Genomic DNA, 26571 nt, shown 5'->3' with positions numbered 1-26571 from the left:
GAAATGTCTAAGCAGATATACAATGCGTGCTCAATGGCCAGTCAGGCCCTTTTGGAAAAAACAAAGTTAGGCCGAATTAGGTTTACACCAAATGGCTTCCTCGTATACTCCAATATATCCTATTGCTTGCCATTTTTATTTGTCACTGTCAATGTTTGCAGGTGATGTAGGATAATCAGAATTGATCATAATAGATTTCACTCCCTGATTCACATTTCCTTTATCAAATTTAGTGATCCAGTACCTATTTCTAAACTGGGGTCTCCTTGAAGACTGAAGGCAGATGTCATAAGGGTCCTGTAGCACAGGAAATTCCAGAACTAAAGAAGCTTCAATGCTATGTCTGCTTTACTGCGTGTATCTAGAACATCACTGAACGTTCCAAGGGCCATCTCACCAGTGTATTTTCAAAAACTATTTGTGAATTATTCTCTATTGTCTATCACATGAGTTTTTCATTTTTAACAGACTGGCTCTGGTACTGATTGCTTTAAAAACCAAAGCAAAAGTCTTTTTAGTTGCAAAAGTTAAATTGACTTCTGAGTTTGAATATGAAATAATCTTTGATATTTTCTGTTTGAATGATGGAAAAAAAAAACCTCAGGCCACCTCTATTCTATTTTGAATTTCATCATATCTGAAAATCACCTTGTAATATGATCTTTGTTGTGGAAGTTTTATAAAAGTGTGGCCCAATATCATACTTTATAGCTGGTATATATATGATAAGGCCTAGTCGGCTGCTGCTGTCTCCACCTGGTTAAGAAGTAATTTTTCTCATGAGTGTTTACTATACAAGAATTAAGCGTATAAGAAAGTGGACAGAGAAATATATTACTATTGAAGGAGATGAAATGATTGATAATTATGTAAATACTGCCAGAAGGGATTTTTTTCTCTGTGTGCTGGGCATTAACAGATCTATTAAATTTAGAGCCAGTTCTAGCTGGAATTTATTTCATTGGATGGCACAGATGTGCTAATTTGGTCATTTATCTGGACAACAAATGGCATGTCATTTTTCCCCCTAAGAACAAATGAAAGATGTGTACTTAAACTTCCCTTTCGCCGGCAGTAGCCTGGAAATTGTTCCCAGATTGGAAAGCCGGCGGATAGCATGTGGATAAATTTAGAGACAAAAGCCCAAAGCAGGTAGGCTGCCGACAGCCAGCACTGATAGTCTGACTCCAGCAAATGAACAAAGAGTCTGAGGTGGGCAAAAGAGGGAATTCTTTCAAAATCCAACAGGCTGTGGACAGTGAGTTTGGAATGGGTCCTTGAAAAACAAAACACCAAGATTTCCCTCTGGGTCAAATGTTAAATAAATAAAACAAGTGTTGGAAGGCAGGAAAGCAAGCAAGTAATATCACATCCCTTCTACTGCTGCGCACACACACCTCATCAATCCTCTTGTGGGAGGAGGCGCTGGCTAACGCTGGGCTCGTGATGCCATTTCCTTTCGACAGAGGGCTTTTCCGCGCAGTACAGCAGGCAAGCCCCGTGTTGGTGGATCTTGTCCAGAGGGTTCCAGTTAATAATAGCACAGTTGCCCCAAAATATGTTTGATGATATGGAGTGAGTACCTCAAATGGAAAATCCCAAGTAGTCACAGGCCAATGGACTTTTGTTTCAAATTTTGAATCTACGTTTAGTGCCTAGAGTTGAGGCTCCAACCTCATTCTATCTTTTCTTCCGTTTGTTTTTACCATTGTACCTGCAGGCAGGCATCTGATTGCGGTTAAACCTCCGCATCTCCCTTGAGGTGGCAGAAGGACGACTTAGTGCTGGCCAGACCGCTGAATGCAGTCAGCCTCGCCCACAGTTTTCTGTGTCTAAGTTTCCCTTTTCCATAGTGGCTTTTTGTATTTTCATGGGTAGACTTTTGTACAAAGGTGAGCTTCTTGTCTCTACCATTTCCTTCCCTCATGTAGGAAGTGGGTCGAAGCCACGCCTCTGTCTTCTTGAGAGTGTCAGCTAAGCAGTCTGGGACTCCCAACAAAGGGAAATGAGAATTTGGTCCCAGGATAAACTCACTTGGTTTCACCGGCTTAAATATAGACGTGACCTGATGAAGCAAGCACTAACCCACCATTCCTTAATGAGTTCACTGGGCAGAAATTCTTAAATGTTACGATAAATGCTAGAAACTTAATACGTATGCTAACTATCAGGAAACAAGGAGCCAGTTATGCCGTAAAACATCATCTTTATGAACAGATCAAAACTAGGGCTTTTTCCCAGACTAGGAATATTTTGAAAATCTACCTGGGACTTATTGCATTTATACTCATTATTCTTAGCGTTTTTGCCCCATCTCTGGGCCCAGACTAAGCATTTCTCATCTTGACTTTCTCCTTGCTCCCTAGGAGAAAGTCATTCTATTTATTTCACCCACCACGCTGTTCTTTCATTTACTACAAGCCCAATATGTTCTAGGCACTCTGCTAACCCCTGACAGCACTGTGATGAACAGGATACAGGAACTCTGTCTGAGGGCACATGGCGGGCAGACAGAGACCTGCATATCGACTCCATCAAAAGTTCTGGGGAACAGATTGGAAGCAAGTGTAACAAAGAATGATTAATACACTGTGTGGGTTGGAAAAATGATCCTTGAGCTGGGAATTGTTCAGACTAGAAGTTCACTAGAGAGGAAGGACGTCCCAGGCAGAACATAGCTGGGTCATGGAGGCAGGAGACAGGAGGATGTGTGGTGTGATCAGGGAGCTGCTGATGGTGTGCGTGTGTGTGTGTCTGTGAGGGGCATGGGGATAAGGCCAGGAAGACGGGAGGGAAGGAGGAAATCAGAGATGCGCTGAAAATGGATGCTAGGGCCAAATTGTGAGGCACCGTTCTGAGGAGTCTTCGGCCCATGGACAATCACTTTAAATGATGTGACCAGAACTGTACTTTAGAAAGGTAATTCTGTGGGGAGGAGCGGCAGAATGAAGAGAAAGCTGTGGATTTGAGGGAGTTTGGGAAGGCATAATTGAGAGGACTTCGATGCCAAATTGGTAAACATGGTCCTTTTTTTGAAAGCAAAGTTGCAGAGGCCATTTTCTTCCCATCTGCAAGGATGGAAAGGTGCTTTAGCTTAGCGGAAACAGAGCATCGCTCCTATTTCAGGAATTAAACTTGAAAACCGTGTGGGAAATCATGGGAGAATTGTGTTTTCCAAAGAAGCAGCAACTGGAGGAGGACACTCAATGGATTCTGTAAGCGAAATCCTGGGCACCAGATGGAGGGTGACCTCATTTAGGCGCGCCCGTCCAGACACAAACGCAGGATACTTGAGTTTCTGTTTGACCAGCGCACCCTGAAACCCTAGCCCTGAAGGTCTTTCATGGGCAATTTGATCCCCTCCTGCAGGCCTGAACCTTGAGGCCAGCAAACCTGCCCAAAGGCTTGGCTTTCTTCTGTATATTTCTCCCTTCAGAGGTAGTAGCCTTAGGGCATGGTGGGTCTTATCTGCTCCGTGGAATTTTAAGAACTTGAAGCATCTTCTTAATAAACGTTTCCCAGACAAACCCAGTACTACTCATAGCAGTGTGTATTTAAGGGAATCCTTTCCCTCAGGCTAAAGATTAACTTTGGTCGGTGTATTTCTAGTATTTCTACTTCTGTGATATAAGAAGGAAGCTCTTCTCTGTTTTTCCTTTGTTAGTGGGGCTACTTGGGCTTTTCTAACATTGAGTTGTTCCTTGGTTTTTATGGTTCCTTTAAGAAAAGCGTCACTGGTTCGAATCTTTCGCTTCCTTTTCTTGTCTTTCTGCTTTCTCTTCCTCCCCAGAGCAATGACAGTGCTTAGAAAGAGGGGTTTGCTCTGCGTCTTACTCTAACAAACATAAACTTACACTTTAAGTTCTCCTTAAAGGAACTGATGTTCTTCTAGGGGTTTTTTTTTGCCAGCAAATGCAATGGTGTCCAGCCTATCTTCTGTGACATAACTAGAAAGAAAAGAACATTTCTACCCAGCTACTCTCTGTGATATTCAATACTTTAGCAACTTTTTTCCAGAAATCATTCTTGATGTTGTGCAGGTACACGCTGAATATTCTGGAAGAAATTGGAGGTGGGCAGAAGGTCAATGATGACATTATTGTCAACTGGGTGAATCAAACATTGAAAGAAGCAGAGAAAAGTTCATCCATCTCTAGTTTCAAGGTAAAATTCTTAATCTACTGCTCATGGCCACCTGAGCTCTATGTTTATCTTTGTTGTTTTCACTCTTCTGTATAGTGACTTTCAGTGTGAGGTGTCTAAGGCTCCCCCTCCAATTTTTATTTTGCTCGAATGACCCATTATTGTTTTGATGTTCATAGGCCAATTCATTGACAAATTTCTTGTCTCTTTTTCTCATAATAAGTAATTTTTTAAAAACCCATCACTTTTAACACATCATTTTAGGCATTGTTCTTTCAAAATAACATAAAATGTGATAATATTTTTCAAACGTGCAGAGTTCCATGATTCACGTGGCTAGCATAGTAACGGTGAAATAAAAAATGCTAAAACATCTCCCATGGGATGTTTTTTGAGAAAAAGAAGTTGTGTACTTGTATCCAAATCCCATTTTTATTAATAACAGCATTATCTTTTATTAAATTTCTTGCCGCATGTTTCATACATTAGCTGGATCCTTCCTCAAGGGACCTGCGCACTTGATCCCTATTATAATGTCTGTGCCATCTTAACTACATTTTTCTGGTTTAAAGGTCAAGATTCGGGGGAGGGGCCCCTTCAGAGTTGTATTAACAGGGTCGGTGAAGCCGTTCGTCATGATATCAATCCTTTGCTTCAAAATCAAGAAAAAAAATTAAAATCTCTCCCCACCAGAAAGGGCAGAAGGTATCTGTGGGTTGAGCTGTATCAGGAGTGCCCACTCCCTGTGAGCTCGTCAAGATAACAGCCACTGCTGTCCCCCTCCAGCTTACCATTCAGGAGGAGAGCTGAGCTGAGGCTGGTGACAGATCTCAGCAAGCTCTTCCAGAAGGGGATTGGAGAGGCAGTGGAGAGGAGCAGAGGCGAGGGGTGCTCCAATATGGAATCCACTCCAAGTACCAGGGGCTCCCTGTTTGTAAGGTCTCATTCCATCTTCACAGACACTGTGAACTTGGCTGTTTTCCTCATTTTATAGGTGAGGAAACTGGAGCTCAGGTAACTCCTGAGATTGTAACTAGTGATTGCTGGTGAGGGGAAAGCGCCTTTTACCTGCCAGGTGAGGTTATAGAGCAGAGGGCATCTACAGGTCACATAACCATTGCTGTGAAGTGATGGGTGAGATAGCCCAGGGGTGCATCTCTGTGTAAAACAGCCGCCACGGCAGCCCATAACATTCCCGGCAGCTTCTGGAGTGTTCTTGTGGGGCCTCACTCTTGGGAATGTTTGACATTTCTTTTGTTCCTTGTGATCTTCTAGGCTAATTTTCTCCTGTCTTCTCACTAAGTCATTACAGAATTGATGAGGTAAAAAGGACCACAAGAGGAAAATGTCAAATTAGCCCCACATTGCTTTTAAGTGAAACCCTTTAAAAAAAACATGAACACAACCCACCCTTGAATAACCACTGTGGAAATATTCCTTGTCCCCTCTTCATCGATGAAGGCTGCCTGTTGCTGGCCTTTTCTCTGCCTGTCAGCACCTCCACGATATTGTGGGCAGAAAGTAGGAAAGAAGGCGAAACCCAAATCTCTCCATTTTTCTTCCCTTGTGGCTCTTCACCAAAAAATGCTGTGGTGATAGAAGCTTGAGATAATGGCAGAAATTAGATTATGGTTGTATATATTGATTTTAATTTTATGATAGTTCTTATATTACCCAGGACTAAATAAAAATGGACCCATTGTATTTTTTAAAACATTATTTTACATAAACAGAGGACCACTGCTAGGGACCTAGCCTCTTGCAGGGGTCTTGTGTCTTGCTTCTTTGCTTAGAATTAATTCCAGTTGGATTCTCAAAATATGAGGTGTTTGGACTTGACTTGCTTGGACAGTGACACGCAGTTGCCTCTGCACGTCTGCACTCACAGGTCTGCAGGAGCAAGGAGGACAGACGGAGCAGAGTTTTATGTGCTCACACCTTAGGAGCATTCACAGCTCTAAGTGTGGCCATCCAAATGTTCACAAATGCCAAAGAAAGAGCCCAGAATACCTGAGTTCAAATCCCAGCCCCACCACTGAGCAGCAAGTCACTCCACCTCGGAAACTTCCTCGACTCCCTGTAAACTAAGGTTAGATGCCTACGCCTGGGGCTGTGGCCACAAGTGAGATAACCTATTAAAAAGCGCTGAGCAAACTGTGAGACACCAACAAATATTAGTGACCATCATTGCATTTAATCACATAGTTGCCATCACTGTCTCCCTAGACCTAATGACTCTTTTCTCCCATGAGATGTCCAAGAAAGGAGCATCTGCTGAGGCTCCTGTCCAGCTGAGCCCTCATCACTCTCCCTGCCTGTCACCTCTGGGATGTGCCCCCAAATGAAACAGGATTTTCCTAGTATCTGTAGCCTTTCCTGCCTCATGGTTTATTTTTCAAATCATCCCTTCATTTACTAATAACCAGGGGTTAAATTAAACATATATTTCAACCTCTCTGCTTTTCTCCAGTTGTCCTAACATCCTTCCATTCACCCTTTGGGAATGACTCCCTGCCTGTTGGCAGACAATGGGTTTCCTCTGCTTAGTGAGCCACCAGGAAGTTACTGATACCCCTACAGAAACTACAGTTGATTTAAAACACCATGTGCAACACTGTGGCACTTCCCAGAACATGCTGTTTATATTCCTTATTTAAGAGGAAGAAAGCACCCACTTCTCTTGAGTGAAATAGAAGTAACTTAGGGGCATATTGATAAAGCCCACCCTTTGTCTCTGTGCAGGACCCGAAGATCAGTACAAGCCTGCCTGTTCTGGATCTCATCGATGCCATTCAACCAGGTTCCATTAACTATGACCTTCTGAAGACAGAAAACCTGGACGACGAAGAGAAACTCAACAATGCAAAGTACGTAAATAAACTTGAGGTCAGGGAGGGCGGGACCCAACTGGCAACCGGAGAGCTCTCAACTCAATTGCTCGTGCCTTTGTGCAAGCACTTTAGTTTCACTGTTGATGCTTTTTCTTCTCGTGACTTATTGTGCCCCATCATCATTATTTTAGATATTGTGTAATAGCAGTTTAAGGCTCCTAGTGTTAGAGGGAGCAAGACAAAAAACAGCAAGAACATTCTTCCAATTAATAAGCAAACCTATAGTTTCACAAAACCAATTTCCTAGTCATAATCTCTAGGAGACTTCCTAAATAAAGTTTGTACATGGCAGGCCCAAACACCCTATTTGTGAATATCCATGGATAGGAATGGGCAGGGGTGGGGTTCAAGACCAGAGTCTTCACCAGCCTGAGAGCAGCTGCCATTTGCTTTACCAGATAGAATGAGGGTTGGCAGACTACAGTCCATGAGCCAAATTTGGCCTGTTGTTTGCCTTTATGAATGAAGTTTTATTGGAACACAGCCATGCCCATTTATTTATATATTTTCTATAGCTGCTTCCCTGCCACAATGGCAGAGTTGAGTAGTTGTGACAAAGCCTGCAAAGTCTAAAATATTTCCTCTCTGGTCCTTTATGGAAAGTTTGCTGACCTCTACTCTAGAGAGAACCCTTTCTCAGAGCAGGTGGTATTACTTTCCTAGGGCCATCATGAGAAAATACCACAAACATGGTGACTTAAAATAACAGAAATTTGGGGCTGGCCCAGTGGCAGAGTGGGGAAGTTTTTATGCTCTACTTCAGTGGCCCAGCGTTTGTAGGTTTAGATCTCAGGCGCATGCCTGCACACTGCTTATCAAGCCATGCTGTGGTGGTGTCCCACATACAAAGTAGAGGAAGATTGGCACAGATGTTAGCTCAGGGACAATATTCCTCAAGCAAAAAAAAAGAGGAGGATTGGAAACAAATGTTAGCTAAAGGCCAATCTTCCTCACCAAAAGAAAAAAAGGAAAAAAGTGACAGCAATCCTTGGCTTAGAGATGCATCACTCTAATCTCTGACCCCATCTTCTAGTGGCCTTCTCTACTGTGTGTCTGGACTTCACATGGCTATCTTCCCTCTGTGTGTGTGTCTGTATCTCTTCTCCTCTTCTAAGGACACTGGTCAGACTGGAGTAGTGCCCTACTCTACTCCAGCATGACCTCATCTTAACTAATTACATCTTAAACAACCCTATTTCCAAATAAGGTCACAATCTGAGGTACTAGGGGATAGACCTTCCACATATCTCTTTGGGGGAGACACAATTCAACCCATGACACAGGTCCAGAGCTAACAGGGGACTGGTGTCCAGCAGGCTTATTACACATATAATGCCATGGTGCCCTGCCCTCTGTTCTCAGTTTGGGAAAGTGGGGACCTGTGTTCCGGGTATGGTGACATTTAGCACAATCTAATGCAGAGAAGATAAATAACTAAATGGCCATTACAAAAGAGTGGGAGGGGTGGTATGGAAGGGGGAGGACAGGGTGCTCTGGAGGGGACAGGAAGGGAACTGCAGCTCTACAGGGCAGATAGCATCTCAGCTGAGATGGATGGAGAGGACGGGTAAGAGGGAGCCAGACAGGTGACGGAGACAGGAAGAATACGCCAGGGAGGGGGGAGAAAACGTGTATCAGGACCCAGAAATTTAAAAAAAAATAAAAGACCTTGAAAAGGTCTTGAGCCCAGATGTCCAAGAGGGATGTGATTACCTTTAAGAAACTTGCCTAAGGTTTTATAATTGTTAAATGGTTCAGCTGAGATTCAGTCTGAGTTTAGAGCCCAGGTTCCTGAACACCATCCTGTAAGGGCGAGATGCAAAATTACTTAGAAAAATGGGTAAAGGGAATTACCCACAATGCTAAAAGCAGTTATGATGTGGTCGCAAGTTGTGCATGATTTTTTGAAGCTCTCTTTTTTAATTTTTCAATGATTTTCTCTCTACATTTTATAATGGAAAAATAAATTTTGTTTCATTAATAATTAATATAGAGGAAGTGATTGAGAGACGGACAAGAAGAAGGCATGGGGACTACTCTTGCCAGATGCTGTTAATTTAGTTTGATCAATAAAGTAAAGGTAAAGTTATTTTAGGAGCGCAGAGAGAGGCATGGGGCCTTGAGCAGAAGGAGAGTCTCTGAGTTGCCACTGTAGGAAGGAGGTTACTAGATCATAAACGAGGTGGATAAAAGAACTGACAGGTAGTAGCATGGGCTTATTTGAAAATAGATAACAACTAATCAAAATTATCTTCCCATAGCTATCAACAAAGAAAAAATGTTCTGGTGCAGCTATGATAATCTTATATGAAAAAAGTGTATATAAAACTCTGGCTATTCTAGTGCTATAGTAACATAAATAACTATATGTCTATGTGGGCAAAGGTTGAACTGGAACAAGGAATAAAGGAATTGATGTGTGAGGTCAAGGTGTTACAGATACATCTTCCTTCTTTTCTTCCTTGTAAAAATGTTTCTGCAGTTGAAACGTAGTCTGTAAACTTTTCCTAGCGCACATTCTTGCTCAGTTCTTTGACTTTTTCTAGTACATATAGCCCAAGAGAATACTCATGGTGTAGGCATCAAAAGTGGCAGGAGGGCCAGCCACAGTGGCCTAGTGGTTAAATTCGGCGCATTCCACTTTGGTGGCCTGAGTTCGGTTCCCAGGTGTGGATCTACACCACTTGTCTACAAGTAGCCATGTTGTGACAATGGCTCACATACAAAATAGAGGAAGATGTTAGCTCAGGATGAATCTTCCTCAGCAAAAAAAATTAAAACGAGAAAAGTGGCAGGAACTAGGAAGATCTCTAAGGATAAATAATAAATTTGATAATTTTCAGGAAGCTAGACAGCAAGTATGATGGAGTCAGGAGCTTTGTTGAGCCAAGATTTGCCCACAAAAGTGGGAGGATGCCAATGACTGGTTCCAACCATGCCTGGAGTGAGCTCTGTATGGTATATAGAATATAGTAGATAGAATGACTATAACTATGGTCCTGAGGGGTCCGCTTCATACTTTGTTGCTCAGATTCTCCTCATTCTTCCCCTCTTTTCACTTTTAGGTATGCCATCTCTATGGCCCGAAAAATTGGAGCAAGAGTATATGCCCTTCCAGAAGACCTGGTGGAAGTGAACCCCAAAATGGTCATGACGGTGTTTGCTTGCCTCATGGGGAAAGGCATGAAGAGGGTGTAAGGCCTGTGGGGCGGGGCTGGAGGTGCATGCTCGTTCCTGGCTGCTCGTTCCTGGCTGTTCCTGGATGCTCCCAAGAAGCGCGGGGACGGTTCAAGCCGTTCCAGAGTTTTCAACTTGGTGACATTATACAAGATTCCAAAAAGTGTATATTTGTTCAGCCAAGTAGCCTCTTCTGTATTTAACAAAAAGTGCTTAATTCTTTGCAAAAGACCCAATCTCTTACAAATATTTTTTTATCATTGAATTTATTGCTTTGAAAATCTAGAGAAAAAAAGAACCTATTTTCCAGGCACCTTTCCTGCTTTTGCCATTAGTCAAGTATAAAAGCTGCGGTGTTATTAATTTTAACGTAATCTTTCAAACCAGCTTAATTTGGCTGCCTTTTTGTTCAAGGTGAGGACTGGGAGGGGGGAAACATCGAACCAGTCCCAAAGCCTGTTTCTGGAGGCCAACGTTTGATCTGCTACAACCCTTTCTTTCTGTCCCCCTTCTCCTCCACTCCATCTCCCTGTGGCTTTGCTCTCCAGCCTCTCAGAACGATGCCTTCTCGATGGCCCGCCCCTGCTGCCCATCCTCGTCTCTGGGCCATTTAGATCATCTGACAAATTGGTCAGGCTGTCGTGGTCCCAGGAGTTTCTGGTAACCGGCAGAAGTAAGACTCATCATCAGAGCCTTTCCTCAAAACTAGGATCTCAAATGTCATCAGTTTTTGTTTTTTTCCAGCCAATAGGAAGCCCTCTGTCTTTAACCCTAGGATTTGGGCTCAGACCAGATCTAACATCTTGAATACTGTGTCTTAAATAGTCTTAACTCTTGGCGGAAGGTTAGATCCAAAGAGGGTGTAATTGAGGAGTTGACCACTAGGGAGCAGCATGGAGCCATAGCAAAACGATGCTTTGGTGCTCCCTCTCCATGTATTTAGCCCTGCATGTTGGATCTAGTTATTGTGGTATGGCTAAATATCTGGTGAGGGGGAACAATCCTCTGCTTGCTTCTGCTCTTAGACCTTAGTGTATCTGATTGCTGCCAGGCCATATTTTCAATGATTACTGTTTTGGTACTGTAGAAGCTTTTGCCACCCGCAAGCTCCCAGGGGGCAATATGTGCCAATGAACAGCACCCCCATCTCACCCCTATCCCATCCCCCAAACTCACATACACACTTACTTACCAAGTGTCAAGCTGGATAAGAACTGGCTGAGTTGCTTTATGCAGAGCTAATTTACTGGATAATTCAAGAATTCCCAAACAAAACCAGAGGAACAGTGTGAAATTGAGCAGCCCTAACAGGTTATATGATTTCTGTGAAAACCTACCAAAGGCCAAAAAAGCAACAGAGCTTTGTAAACCAACACTAGACTCTCTCCATCGCGCTGAAGGACTTGTCGATGAGCAATCTTCTTTAGGGGTGATATGTAACGAAATTAGCCATTTTTCAAAGCAATTGAAATGTATCGCCCTGGATCTGTCGCTTGGCAGTGGGCTCAGGAAGCCAATGTGTGCCTTCTCCCAGCCCATAACCTGTATTTCTGCTGCATCTGAATGCAAAGTGGTTGGCTTAGTCTTAATCTGCACTTAATGTAGCCTCAGATGATTCTCCCCCATCTGTCTCCAGGAAGAATGTTACTGCCTTAATGGAAAGTGAAGATAAAATAATGCTCAACTTCTCTCCAAATAAAATGTTCCCTGTAGCGGATGTCTTTTGAAGTTTTTATAAGAGTCTACTATAACTTCTTAATTCATTCAGCCAACATGCATTGAGCGCCAATGTGTGCTAGGCACTGGGAATATGCCTATAAATGAGCCCTGCATTGCGCTCAGCTGATCGGGAAAGACAGACGCTAAACAAGTAAACTGACAGGTGTGATAAGTGATTAATAAGGGCGTGGTGAGACTGGAGCTTATGACAGAGGAAACAGTCTGGGTGGACATATTTTAGCTGAAAACAGAAGAGTAAGTTGGAGTGAGTTAGAGAGGAAGCTAGAATTAGGGACACAAATTCTCAGAAACACATTGAACACAGAACAAAAGCCAGATTTGGGGATTGGTGCAAAACGGCTTCTCAAGTGATTGAGAGGAAGTCTTTTGGGCTGGCAGTACCTGGGGGTCTCCTCTCTAGCCTGGCTGGGCCTCACTTTGGCTGGCGGGGGGCTCGGCAGGGGCAGGGCGGTTACTGAGGAATTCTGCTGCAGCCAGCTCCCTCTCAGGTGTGCTGCTGTGACAGAGAGGCATTTATTTGGCCTGCTCACATCCCGACCTGCACAGGTACCACACACCCACACAGCTGCTAGGATTCTGGGCTTCTGGGCTTCACCAGCAGCAGCTCTTTGGAGATGGCTCTTTCCTGACCTGAGCATTCCTGCAGCTTCTACACTTGGAGGTAGCTGCCTTCCCTACATATCAAGAGCTACAAACGTTAAGTGTTTTTTGGACAAGACTGCACTGATAGGTCTCTTAAACAGAAAGACTGAACAAGGTACAGGAAAGCAGAACAAGTACCATCAAGGGAGGAAAGCTAAGACTCCCTTGGAGAAGAGACAGATAACAGAATACAACAATCTAAGCAAGATAATTTTCCTAAATTTCAAAGTTTATCGTTACATTTTAAATAGTGAATCCAAGTATGGCATCAGAAGTTAAAATGGTACCAAAGAGTCAACAATGGGAAGTGAGGCCACTTTCCCACCCCAGTGTCTAGTGGGATGCTTTGAAGCCATCTCGTCTTGACTCAAATTGCCTCCAATTTTGTGAACCTATGGTTAAACCATTGTTATCTTGAAATTGGCCATGATGGGAATATTTATACCACAGAAATTATCAAACTGCACAAATAGAGCTTTTTATCCCCAGAGAGCTAGTTTATCAACCCACCGCTACCTCTGTCCCAATTCCCCAGTTCCTTCCTAGTCAGCAACCACCGTTACCAATTTCTTTTGTATCCTTCTAGAAATATTCTATGCAGATATTCCACACACACACACACCGTTTTTATTACAAACATTAGCATACTATAAACATCACCCTGTGTCTCATTTTTTTTGCTTAACACCATATCTTGGAGATTGTTCCATGTTAGTACTGGCAGGCCTGCCTCAATCTTTCCCACACGTCCACAGGATTCTGTTGTATGGGTGTGCCAAAGTATTTAACCAGTGGCCTATAATTGGATATATGTCCTTTTATCCAATCCTTTGCCACAGCAAATAAGGCCACAATAAGTAATATTGTACTCACGTCTTGTGCTCAGAATGTTCATTTTAATTTGATGGGTTCTTATCAAGTTTCTGCTCCAGCAAAGGTATTGAACATTAGAGAGTAAGACATAAATCCCCTCAAGTTTCTTCAAATTATTTGACAAAGAACCCTGTGCTGAGATGGACCCTTGAGCCCATCCCAACTTCTCCATTTTATGTCTAAAGAAGCATGTTAATCCAGCAAGGAGCCAGTGTGCACACACACACTAAATGTAATAAATAGCACAATGTGATAAACGCTGTAACAAACCTGTAGATAGAGTATGGAAGCTCAGGGGAAAACGAAATTCTGAATGAAGGATTAACAAATCTTTGCAGGAGGGCTGAGTTCTGACTGACGAGAAGGGGGCAGGAGCCATGCCTTACACATGCTGATGTCCTCTGCAGAGCCAAGCACTTTTCTAGATTTTTAATAAGAGCTCAGTCACTTTCTAAAATTAATTTGCATTAGACATGAACAAATGGTTCCTGACTGTGGGAAATGCCAAACAGAAGTCATTTTGAGAAAAGTTGCGAAATAGACTTACCTGCAGAGTTATTGGAATGGAATGGATTCCTATTTGTCTGGAAGTTAAGACATTAGAGCCTGTCTGAGACAATGCATTGGACTAGATGAGCTTTTAAAGTCTCAGCCAACCTGGTGACTTTATCCATCTCCACACACACCCTCTAGTCTGTCCCTGGGAGCATAGCTGTGGTCTCGATTGTAAAAACTACATAAACTCAGCCCACCTTACACCAGCCCATCTCAGACTGATGCTTAAGGCATGAGAGTCATTTCCACATGTTCCCAGTGTCCTGGGGGCTCCTGGGCTCACTTTCCTTGCAGTTACTGTACCTGTTGTCAGACAGCAGCTGCTGAGATATCATCGACCTTTGTTCTCTGTCCACCCCCATGTACCAACATGCTTAGATCAAATGCTGGCAGCGCTCTCCTAGTGAACTTGACACTGTTTTGCCCGTGCCAGCCTCATGATGCAGTAACCAGAGCTGATGCTCAGAACAAGGTAGCAGCATTGACTGATCCTCTTGTGAAATCTAGTTACTTTGACAGTTTCCTAATAAAATTCCAGTAATTCAACTCTCAGCTGCCAAGGACTGCTCTTTACTCAGTGTCCTCTCTCTCTCCCTATTTCTGGAAGACAGAGTTTGCCAATTGAGTCTGTGCATGGGTGACAAAAAAAGAAGAAAGAAAATAAATAAAATTGTGTAAATATTTTCCCATGTCTAAAGTCTACATATATTTAATAATCCACCTCATGTCAGGCACAAAAACATAGATAATCTAGTCAATACCCACTATCTCACCGTTAACAACTCGGGGACACGTTGGCCAATGGCAGGAATTTTTATGTTATCTGGCATGTCAAAATTTGAGAGCTCCATTTAAACAAGTATTTTGGTTAATAGAGAGCCATCGTATCATTTTTGGAATAGTAACTTCTAGAGGATTAGAATGCACGCAAATATTGAATTCTAAAGCTATGTGTTATCTGACATAGATGTTGATGATTCAGTAGCATTTCTGGACTTGTTTGGACCATGGGCCCACCATTATGAGTCCTAAATGCTCAAACCTCCTTGCTCTAAGTGTGGTGCTCAGGCCAGGGGCCCCCACCGACGGTTAAAAATCAGAATCTCAGCCCCCACCCCAGACTGACTGAATTAGAATCTGCATTTTAATAAGATCCCTAGTTAATTCACATGCACATTAAAGTTTGAAAAACACTGTCCTAAAAGAATAGAAGTCTTCTTAAAAGATCTACGGTTGACAGGTACTTAAATTAACCAGCTTTAACTTAAATTACACTTTCTCAACTACACTAGACTTGAGAGATTAAAATAACTTTCCACTAATGTTTTCCCATCATCAGTACCCAGTACCGGGAGTGGCTCTTCCTTCCATTTGAGGGCATCCCCCACCACCCAGCCTTGCCCTCTGTGGCCCCTCTCCCCCTTCATCCCTTTCTTCCCCATGGTACCCGTTCCCCAGCACAGGCCCGAAGAGCTGCATCTTCCTGGCCCTGCTGGGTACATCTAAGGTGTCTTGGCACAGCCTTCTCTCGCTGGCTGCTCAAGGCTGCCACTTTAGTGCATCTGATCCCATTGGTGCCACATCTCTTAAGCTTTCCCTCCTGTCCCTTCACTGCCTACATCAAACCTACTGGCGTTCCCCCAACCATCTCTGGAGCAATCTCTCTATGACTTTCAGGGACAATAGGTAACTTAGTAAACCAAATTGTCCCAGGGAGAGTTGATCATGTCCCTCCAGTGCCTACTCTTTTCTCCCCCAAAACATGTACTTTACAATGACTTTCCAGAGGTAGAGCTACATCCTTGTTATCTTTGCCAATTCCCTAATGGCAAAGAGGGAGAGGACAGTGCCTTCCAAATGAATGGCTATAGTATGTGACCGTCCAGAGGATGGAAGAAGTTTGTTCTCTTTGAGGACCTGAAAAACTAGTACGGCCGATGGGGAACAAGAACTATCATATCATGGGAAACAGATGGACTAGTGAAAGGTTTAGGAGTGATTCTCAGAATTCAAGGTGCTTAAGAATCACCTGGGGAGCTTGTTAAAACACAACTTCGCAGATGCCACCTTGAGATTCAGTGCCCATAGAGCCGATGGGCCCAGGAGTCTGCATTTTCCACAAATACCCCGGGAGATTCTGCGACCCACAGACAACCCTAGGAGAAGCACTGGTCCAGAGAAGCTGATCTCTGACCTGGCTACACATTGGAATAATCTCAGGAGCTTTAAAAAATGCTGATGCCTATGCCCCTCCCTCGGAGGTTCTGATATAATTGATGTTTAAGACATCCCCAAATGACGCTAACTGGCAGTCAAGTTTGAGAATTGCTGGTCTATAGCCTGGGGTACTTTTCAGAGGGCTGGCTTGGGTGGAGCATCTTTAAAAGTGGAGAGACCAATAAAAGAAAGTGAGGCTTTAGAAAGGGAGAATGAAGGGATAGAAGTGTTCCGAGGACAAACCTTGCTTTCCTCACAGTTTAATCATCCAGCCAACAAGCATTTGCCTGTCTGGGTACCAAGCAACCCTCTTGGTGCTACAAGCCTCAGATATTGGTCTTGCTAGCCAAAGCAAGGGAATCAGAACCTGGGATAGAGTCTCTGCCTTCAGCCTCAAATCCCCATCTTCAATAGCTTCCAAAATGGCATCATCTTTCCTTCCTCCTTAGAAACTCAGGGGACCAGATATGCCAAACCTTTGGCAAATTATAGAACTGCTTCACTCTCCATGAATAAACATGAGAGATAATGTGTGGAGAGAAAAAACATTTATCAATTATGTGTCTTCAAAACCTCCCAAGATTGTGCAGCTTTAATGGCTGAGTGATTTTGAAAGGAAAACTTGTAAATTGAGCTGCACCTGAACTCATAATAAAATGCCATGAAATTAATTGACTTTCACAGCACTTACCTGACAGTAAGCCTGAGCTGCATACCCAAGTGCGGCCAGCCAAGATCACAGGCGCCTTTGCCCTTATCCTCAGGCCACTCCAGTTGAGAGAAAAGCAAAGCAGACCACTCATCACAGCGGAGGTTATCTTCTTAGACATAGTCTTAATAAAGGCAGAGGGTTAGGGCTCTTGAAGAAACACTCGCTGTATTATTTTTTTAGCATCTCGTGTTCCAAATTGGCTGGGGAACAAATGTACGAATTAGCTGGGTCCCAGGGGGCATGATTCAATTGGATAGAGCCCCCAGGACTAGAATGCCTTCTGGGGCAGTGAGTCATCACCTAATTCTCTGGGAGCAGCAGAGGAAGAGGACAAACTGGCCCCAAGGTCATGATGAGCTGGATGAGGCTCTGGGAAGAGAACCTCTTGGCACCTGCCAGCTCCCTTCCTGGTTTATCTTTTTAACATGAATGGGACATACTGAGCAGCTGTCTTTGCCAGTTACTTTCAAATGTTGTCCCATTGAATCTTCACAACAGCCTTCTGAGGTGGGTTCTTATTAACCTCATTTTTCAGAAGGAGAAGCTGTACCTTGGAGAAGCTAAGAGGTTTGCCTGTCAGCCAGGCGTGGAGACCATCTGATCAAATGTCTGCGTTCTTTTCACTCCTCACAGGAGGTGCCAAATCAGAAATTTCAAGGAGAGATGAAGAATGAGGAAAAAACCTATCTCCATTTCCTTGCTTCTTCCTTGCTTCTTTTCTTTTAGTTTTCTTTGTTTCTTTCTCCATATGATAAATTCAACTCAAGTATCAAGTTGGAGTAGTTTTAACAGTATGCAATGGTGTAACTACCAGCAAAATAAAAAGACTGTTTCTATTGCTCCAAAAGATTCTCCTGCACTCTGTAAGTTAACCCCTTCCTCCCCAGCCCCAGCCCCTGGCAACAACTAACCTGTTTTCTGTCTCTATACATTTGTCTTTTATACGATGTTATATAGATGGAATCATACAGTACAAATCTTGCAGCATCTGGCCAGTTTTACTTGGCAGGATGCTTTTTGAGTTTAGTCCATCCTCTTGCATTGACGCGGGGTCAGTGAGCCGAGGAGTCAAAAGAAAGATTTCTTGGACTCTCAAGGTCTGGCAGTAGTGCTCTTTTATTTAGAGAATAGTGTGGAATAGCATGGGGACAGGACCCATGGGCAGTCAGAGCTGCTGCTGCAAACATGGTTGGAGAGTAAGGCTAAATTTAAGGCATAGGAATGTGAGTTATCTCTTTACAAGACAAAGGAAAGAATGTGTTAAAAGAGTTGTTAAAATGGTATCAGTGCCGGTAGGGTCTGGTTATTGGGTGGTCCTATAACTTTTAGATAAGAATCAAACCAGATTCAGTACATGGCAGAAGCCACCGCTTAAATATTATCTTCAGCTAAAGACAAAGGAGGATGTTGTGGGGGGCGGGGGGGGGGGGGTACACGAGGTTGCCAGAGAGTAAACAACTTAAGTCCTTGCCTTCCCCATTAAGAGTTTCCAGAGATAAGGCATCCCCCCTTCCTCCTGGTGCAGAGAGGGAGACACCCCCCACAGATGGAGACTTCCTTCACAGATGCAAACATCTCTCATCAAAGGGCAAGCAAATTCCACTCCTCGGAACCTCCTTCTCATCTGTAGTTTTCAAAAGTAACCAGGCTAAAATACTCATCAGCATGATCGGTAGTCTACTTTTTACTGCTGAGGAGTATTTCATTGTATGGATGTGCCACAGTTTGTTTATCCAGCTGGAGAAGAAAGGAAAGGAAGACTGTGAGGTCAGGATTTTTATGCTTCCAGCTCCTTCCTTTCAGGATTAGCCAACACTGGCTGGATGCCTCAACGGGAAGTCACAGTTCCCACCAGGCAGCCCTGTCCATGTGGCTGTCTGTCTCCAGGTTCCTATCCTGTAGTGCCTTGCTGTTACTAACTGGCCTTGGTACACTGCATGATCCCTGTAATTTCCCGATTCCCTGCTCGCATGGATGTAAACAATGCTTTTATTACACTCTCCACAAATTAATGAAATTGGGTGTGCCATCCTGCAACATTCACCAGGGAAGCTTCCTAGGTTCAAGTAAGCATGCAGACTCACAAGACTTTCACCAGCCTCACTCAGCACCAGTTTACTCAGACACATATAAGATACATGCCAAAGCTTGAAAGCAAAGCCATGTCAGGACTTCCCCTTCCACTCGAGTACCGTCACGTGTTGCTAAATGACGCAGATACATTCTGAGAAATGCTTCGTTAGCTGATTTCGTCGTTGTGCAAACATCATGGAGTGTACTAGACAAACCTAGATGGTATAGCCTCCTACACACCTAGGCTGTATGGTCCTTCTCTTACAGGACCACTGTTGTATATGTGGTCCACTGTTGACAGAAACGTTTTTATGCAGCATGTGACTGCATTTCTTGAAGCAGTCAGTGAAGCAGTCTACACAGCTTCCCAGGCTCCCCAAAAGACATTTCAGGTGTGAGGGAATGAGATTCACATCAAGCAGGTGTAAGAACCACTATGGCTTAGCAGCTCCAGACCCCACAATGGCTGATGTTCTGTACTAACTCCGTAGGCATGACTTCCAGGGTCCCTGTAGAGACAGTCCCAGTTATAAAAGTCATCACATTCAGAGAAGCCCAAGTCTACGATGCCCCAATCAGCTCATTTGTGGTGTGTCCCAGTCCAGATATAATTTACCCAGCAGGGGTTATTTCTACCGTAAGCAGTGTTGAGTGGAATATAGTTGATATTTTACCTTTATCAAGTTCTCAGGAGAATAGAATAAGAAAGATAAATGAAAGTCAAATTTTCATACAGAAAAGGACAACTGTTTCTTACTAGGACAAAGGATGTATATTCTCTGTGTCTCGTTTTGTCTTTTTAAGCTCTCATAAATAAATGGTAGCATGCTAAAGCCTTCCCTATGTTTTTATTTATTTGTCCTTGTATTTCCATCACATTTTGCTTTACATATTAATGATTTCTTTAGCTCAAAAAGTGCAATGATTGTTGCATATTAATTATACCTGTTATCAATCCCAATTGATCATTTGCATTGATTGAACTTATTTTGTCTGATTTTAATACTGCCACCTTTTTTTTTAATTAATAGACTTTTTAAAGATCAATTTTAAGTTTACAGAAAGATTGATTTGAAAATACAGAGTTCCCACATGCCCCTCCACCCAGCACAAAGAGTTTCCCCTATTATTTACATCTTGTCCTAGTGTGGTTATGTGTTATTGTGATTTATAATAAGAAATATATGTTTGGTTTTTGTCCCTGTTTCTGGCACAGAGCTCCTAAAACCCACGGAATTTCCCAAATGATAAGAGCACTAGAAGCATCTTTTGTTCTAATATTTGGTCTGTGATCCCAGCTCCTGACATAGGGTTCCTGAAACCCTTGTGATTTCCTGGGTGACAGGAATGTCTTTTGTTCTAATGAGGCAACTTTGGGTGGGGTCCTGGATGGCTCCTGGATGAGGGCTAATCCCCAGAAAGAACAAGCAATGATTAGAAGTTTGGAATTTTCAGCCCTACCCCCCATTCTCCTGAAAAGAGAGAAGAACTGAAAATGGAGTTAATGATAGATCACGCCTACGTGATGAAGCCTCTATAAAAATCCCAATAGAATGAGACTCAGAGAGCTTCCTGGTAGGTGAACATATCCACACTGGGAGAGTGACACACCCAACTCCACAGGGACAGAAGCTCCTGCTCTTGGGATGCTCCTAGACCTCGCCCCATCTATTCTCTTCATCCGGCTGTTCATCTGAATCCTTTATCACATCCTTTAATAAACTGGTAAATGTAAGTGTGTGTTTCCCTGAGTTCTGTGAGCCACTCTAGCAAACTATCAAACCTGAGGATGGGGTTGTGGGAACCCCCAATTATAGCCAAGTCGGACAGAAGTTGTAGGTAACCTGGGACCTACTACTTGCAATTGGCATCTGAAGTGGGGTAGAAGCAGTCTGTGGGTCTGAGTCCTTAACCTGTGGGAGCAGATATTATCTCGAGATAGACAGTGTTAGAATTGAGTTAAACCATAGGACACTCAGCTAGGGTTACAGAGAATTGCTCGGTGGGAGGAAAATCCACACATATTTCATCACTAGAAATGTCAGAAGTAAAGTGTTCTGTGTGAGTAGTAAAGGAGTCACAGGAGAAAAACGCAGGAGGAAGGACTGCATTTTTGCTTACACAGGAGGGAGAAATTGGGTAGGTTTTTCCTATAAAGGTACAAATTGTTATAATTAATAAATCAATATTGATACGTTCTTGTTAACTAAAGTCCATAATTTACGTTAGGGTTCACTCTTTGTGTTGTAAATTCTGCAGGTTTTAGCACATGTATAATGACACGTGTCCATAATTACGGTGTCATACGGAATAGTCACTGCCCTAAAAGTCCTCTGTGCTCCCCCTATGTGTCCCTCCCTCCCTGCCCCCAAACCCCTGGCAACCACTGGTCTTTTTACTGTGCCCATAGTTTTGCTTTTTCCAGAATGTCATATGATTGGAATCATACAGTTTGTAGCCTTTTCATATTGGTTTCTTTCACTTCACAATAAACATTTAAGTTTCCTCCGTGTCTTTCTGTGGCTTGATAGCTCATTTCTTTGTTTGCTCCACACAAGCTTCTGTTTCTGTTTTGTTGACGTCTCTTTCTACATACCTTTAATTTTTACCTTTTGTGGATCATCCTACTTTAGGTGTATAAACTATAGAAGGCATAGAGCAGCTGCCTGGGCTGGGAGAGGGGCAGGAGAGCTGAGCGAGACCCTCCGGTGGGACAGGAACCCCGAGCCTGCGGAAGGCTGAGGGCAGAGCAGGAGAACTGAGACAAATCCTGAGGCAATCAGATCCCAACATCTGCTAAAGAAAAGGATTTGATCCTGCCCTCAAATTGTTTGAAGTCTGTGGTAAATAAAATCTGATGAAAATAACAGCAAAACCCACACCCAGCTCAACTGCAGCAGAGATTGACTCAATCCTTCACACTAGTGGCCTGAGAGAAGAGGATCTGTGACCTATTCGGGGCATAAATGCTATTTACTTTAGTTTATGCTATCATTTTATACATAATATCTGGCATTCAATAGAAATTTACAAACCAGTGAAAAAGTAAGAAAATGTGACCTAATTTCAAAAGAGGAAATGGTCGAAAGAACTAGCTGCAGAATTTGCCCATGCGCAACATGCATGAACACACAAGGAAATGCAGCAGTGAGAAGGAAGTTCCCCCGAAAATCCACACACAGGTGCCAGACAGGAAAAATAGAAGATAGAAATGAAGAATTCTTTCAATGGACTTATCAGCAAACTGCAATAGCAAGGAAAAGAAATGCATTTGAAGCCAGATCAATAGAAAGTGACCAAATTGAAGGATAAAGAGAAAAAAGCGTTAAGAAATAAAACACAGAACTCTTCTAGTTATTATTGCTGTTAGAAAAAAATCACTGCAAACTCAATGGTATAGATTCGCACTTACAGAGTCGATGGATTTTTCACAAAGACAAAGCAAGCCTGTGGGGAAACGAAAGTCTTTTCAGCAAATGGTGCCAGAACAACTGGATGTCTATAAGGAAAACTAAAGAATATTGATCCCTATTTCATACCATAAACAAAAATTAATTTGAGATGGATCATGAACTTAAAAGTAAAAGCCAAAACTATAAAACTGCAAGAAGGATATTTTCATGACCTTGAATTAGTCAAAAATTTCTTAGACAAGGTCTTACAGAAAGCATTAACCATTAAAGAAAAATTGCTAAATTGAACTCAGCAAAATTAAAAACTTCTGCCCTTCAAAAGACACCAATAAAAAATGTGCAAGCCACAAAGTGGCAGAAAATATCACAAAACATGTTTCTGACAAAGGAGTTGTATCCAGAATATATAAAGAACTCCTACCAGCTAATAACAAAAAAGCAAACAACTGAATTTTTCAGAAGAGTCAAAAGACTTTAACAGACACTTCCTGGAGGAAAATATATTCATGATACTGATCTCTGATAAAGGACTGACGTCCAGAATATATAAATAACTCCTACATATTAGTAATAAGACAAATTATTTGGTTAAAAATTAGGCAGGCAATTTGAACACACATACACACATATACAAATGGCCAAGAAGCACAGAAAAAGTTCTCAACGTCATTAGTCATCATGGAAATGTAAATTAAAACCAAAATTAGATACCACCACTCTCACCAGAATGGCTAAAATGAAAAATACTTCCTCAAATACCAGCAAGGATGAGGACCAACTAGAACTCTAATGTATTGTTTGCGGGAGTGTAAAATGGTTCAACCACCTTGGAAAAAGGCACGACAGTTACTTAAAAAATGAAACATCCCTATTACCTAGCAATGCCATTCCTAGATATTTATCCAAGAGAAATGAAAACATTTGTCCACAAAAAAACTTCTATACGTCTATTCATAGCAGCTGTGTTCATAATAGCCCCAAACTGCAAGGATCCCAGATGCCCATTAACAGGAGAATGGATAAACAAATAGTGTTATGTTACTTAGAAATAAAAGGAATCAATTACTGGCACAGGTGACAAAACGAAAGAATTTTTAAAGCATGCTGAGTAACAGAAGCCTGATACAAAAGAGTGCACGCTGTATGCTGTAGACTGAAGGTTTGTGTCCCCCCTCCCCTGCCCCGCACTCATGCGTTGAAAGCTAGTCCCCAGTGTGATGATATTTGGAAGTGAGGTCTTTGGCAGGTGATTAGGTCCTGACAGTGGATCTCACATGAAAGGGATTAGTGTTCTTACAAGAGAGCTCTCTCACTTTCCTTCTGCCATGTGAGGACACAGCAAGAAGATGGCCATCTGTGAACCAGGAAGCACGTCCTCACCAGACACGGAATCTGCACCTTGAACTTGGACTTCCCACCTTCCAGAGCTGTGAGGAATAAATGTTTGTGGTTTAAGCCACCCAGTCCATGGTATTCTTGTTGTAGCAGCCTGAACTGACTAGTACAATATATGATTCCATGAGGTTCTAGAACAGGCAAAGTTAATCTATGGTGATAGAATTAGAATGCTGGCTGCTAGCATGGGGAAAATTGATTGGGAGGGGTGAGGGAACTTTCTGGAGTGATGGTAATTTTCTATACCTTGATAGGGGTGTTGGTTACTCAAGTACACATATTTTTCAAAACTCACCTAACTGCACACTTAAAATCTGTGCATTTTACTGCACAATACCTCAATTTTAAAAAGATACTGCCCACTGCTGCCTAGGACTGGTTTTAAGTAGTTGCTGGTCTGTAGGAGACAGAGGAGTAACTAAACCACGAGTAACTAAACCAGTAGCTAAGTCAAGTCACCCCTGCCCGGTGACTGGCTCTCTGAAAGCCAGGATGTTAGCATGGTACAGAAGCTCGAAAAACCAGTTTAAGATAAGGTTCTGGGTTGGAAGCCCGGGGGCTGCGTGGAGGCATGTGCAAAACAAGGAGAGGTGTTCAGAGAGGGAGAAAGACAGAAAAGGAAAACAAAAGACTTCAGAATGAGCCTGCCATCCAAGGCCCAAATCACAGAAGTCAAATGCTAAGAAAGGCAGGCAACAAAGTCAATGCTCAGAGCATGAAGGCACCCCAAATATTATCAATCTCCTAAAGTAGTCTGACACAGACTTTACAATAAGGATCCCGAGGATTCTGAGCAAGAGCTCTGAAGGAGCCATATCCATAAAAAATTAAAATAGTTTCAAACGGTACTTTAAAATACTGATATAAAAACAAAATGGGTAAATGTGAAAAAGAACCAGCTGGAAAATTTTCAAAAGATATATATATACAGTTAGTGAAGTAATAATAAAAAAAACTCACCTCAATTGACTATGCCATCTGAATTAGACACAAAAAGTGAATCGGTGAATTTGACAGTAGTGCTGGAACTCAGCATATGGAGACAAAGCTTATGATTTTAAAAACATGAGAGGACAGTTACAAGACATGGAGAGTAGATCAAGGAACTCCAAAGGGAGCCCTTAAAAGGGACTAGCAGAGAAACAATAGCTGCAGAAATAATAAATGATTTTCCCAAATTGAAGAAATATCTAAATCCTCAGATCAAAAGTACATTCTGTGCACCAAGCAAGGTGATAAAAAATAAATCCACATCTAGAGTAACGGATCTGAGGAGCAAGAAAGATAAAAATAATCCCTTAAAAGTCATCAAGCAGAAAGGACAGCGGACATGCAGAGGAACAGCAGTTACCCTCACGGCAGATTCCTACCAGACAACAGTAGACGCCAAAAGACAACGGAGGACCTGTCACGCTAGAATATTACATTCAGCTAAACTGGTCTTGGAAAGTGACGGCAGAATAAAGCAGAACAGAATTTACCAGCAATAGATCATCACCAAAGGAACTTTTAAAAAATCGCTCCAGCATGAAGAAATATAAACCCAGAGAGGAAAGTTAGGATTCAATATAAACGGAGAGCACAAAAATTGACAAGATTTGTCAGTAACTTCTAACTATTGACAGTTATTTTAAAGTTACTGTTGTGTTTTTAAAAAAAGATGTAAGTCCCTTTGGTTAGTTTTTCCCCCTCGCCGCCTCTGTGTTCTTGTTACTCACTTGAAACACAATTAAGTTCATTTTTTTTCGTTTGTGTTCATTTTACTTACTTCTTTGTTTCGAATATGTGAAAATTAACACGCTTCTTAAATTCAGAAGTATTGAAAAAGTTTTACTCAAAGAAGTGTTCCTCCACCATCTCTTCTACCCTGTTCCTGTTCCTTCATCTTTTCCACACAGTTTTGTGCCCTTCCATGGTAGGTAACGGATCTCATTTCTGGTTTCTCCTTCCATTGTTTCTTTCTCCACAAATGAGCAGATACACATGTATTTTCTTTTTTCTCCTTCTTTGTTATACAAAACGTAGTTTCAGTGGAGGTCACCCTGATCCATTAAATATGTTACAACTACTACAAACCACAGAGAGAGAGGTTTGAGATCTCAGTCCTTTCCTTCTCAGAAGTCCATTGTGGGGAGGTCGATTTGTTTTGCAAATTTGCCTACCCCAACCGACCACAAGAACATTCAAATGCGTTTACCAATGGGAAGGTAGGGATGGTTCCAGGGCTCCATCCATTTACAGAGGTTAGATGTCACCTCAGCCCAGGCAAAATGTTATAAGATACAGAATAATGTGTGGTGAGCCTTGACTTAGATAATGGCTGTTATGGCGACCTTCCTAAATAAACATGATTCGAAGCAACCTGATTTCTTTACTGCTCAGAAGAGCTCCCCACAGCATAGTATTCTTATTCTCTTAGGGGTGGGCTCATCATTCCATGTGGACAAGGGAAAATCTCTTTGAATGGAGATTCTGCAATTCTCCCTACGAGCTCTCCTTCTCAGCCTTGGATCAGCCATAAATTTAAGAAACTCACCTTCTATGTCTTCATCTAAGTTGAAAATGTTGACAAAGACAAAGGTGAGGGAAGATCTTTTTAGTACTCCACTGGAGACAAACCTCAGCACGGATTATGATCCACTGGTCAGTACTCTACGGTATGGTCCTTCAACCAACAGACACATTCCTGCTGTATTTCTATCCTCCTATTCTTGGCCTCATCTTCTCTGAAGAGTTAAAT

General features: G+C 42.4%; 1 protein-coding gene and 1 long non-coding RNA gene across 4 annotated transcripts in view; one reads left to right on the top strand and one right to left on the bottom strand.

Moving 5' to 3' along the window:
* The window catches only part of LCP1 (lymphocyte cytosolic protein 1), a 78407-nt gene extending 66484 nt beyond the window's left edge, over positions 1-11923 (top strand). For all 3 annotated transcript variants that reach the window (XM_046664438.1, XM_046664439.1, XM_046664441.1), the window contains 3 exons: positions 4041-4164; positions 6886-7010; positions 10100-11923. In XM_046664438.1, coding sequence (XP_046520394.1) covers positions 4041-4164; positions 6886-7010; positions 10100-10232 — 382 coding nt within the window. In that variant the 3' untranslated portion in view covers positions 10233-11923. The remainder of the gene's footprint in view (positions 1-4040; positions 4165-6885; positions 7011-10099) is intronic.
* LOC124241007 (uncharacterized) lies at positions 27-26477 on the bottom strand. Its single transcript, XR_006889077.1, has 4 exons — positions 26368-26477; positions 23734-23863; positions 5554-5745; positions 27-4056 (listed from the first exon to the last, which is right to left on the bottom strand). It is a non-coding gene; the product is annotated as an uncharacterized LOC124241007 (long non-coding RNA).
* Between the last annotated feature and the right edge of the window lie 94 nt (positions 26478-26571).

This window comes from Equus quagga, chromosome 6 (genome assembly GCF_021613505.1).
Source record: "Equus quagga isolate Etosha38 chromosome 6, UCLA_HA_Equagga_1.0, whole genome shotgun sequence".
Taxonomy (NCBI): Eukaryota; Metazoa; Chordata; class Mammalia; order Perissodactyla; family Equidae; genus Equus; species Equus quagga.
The sequence above is the reverse complement of the archived record's forward strand: the minus strand, read 5'-3'. Positions and strand labels throughout refer to the sequence as shown.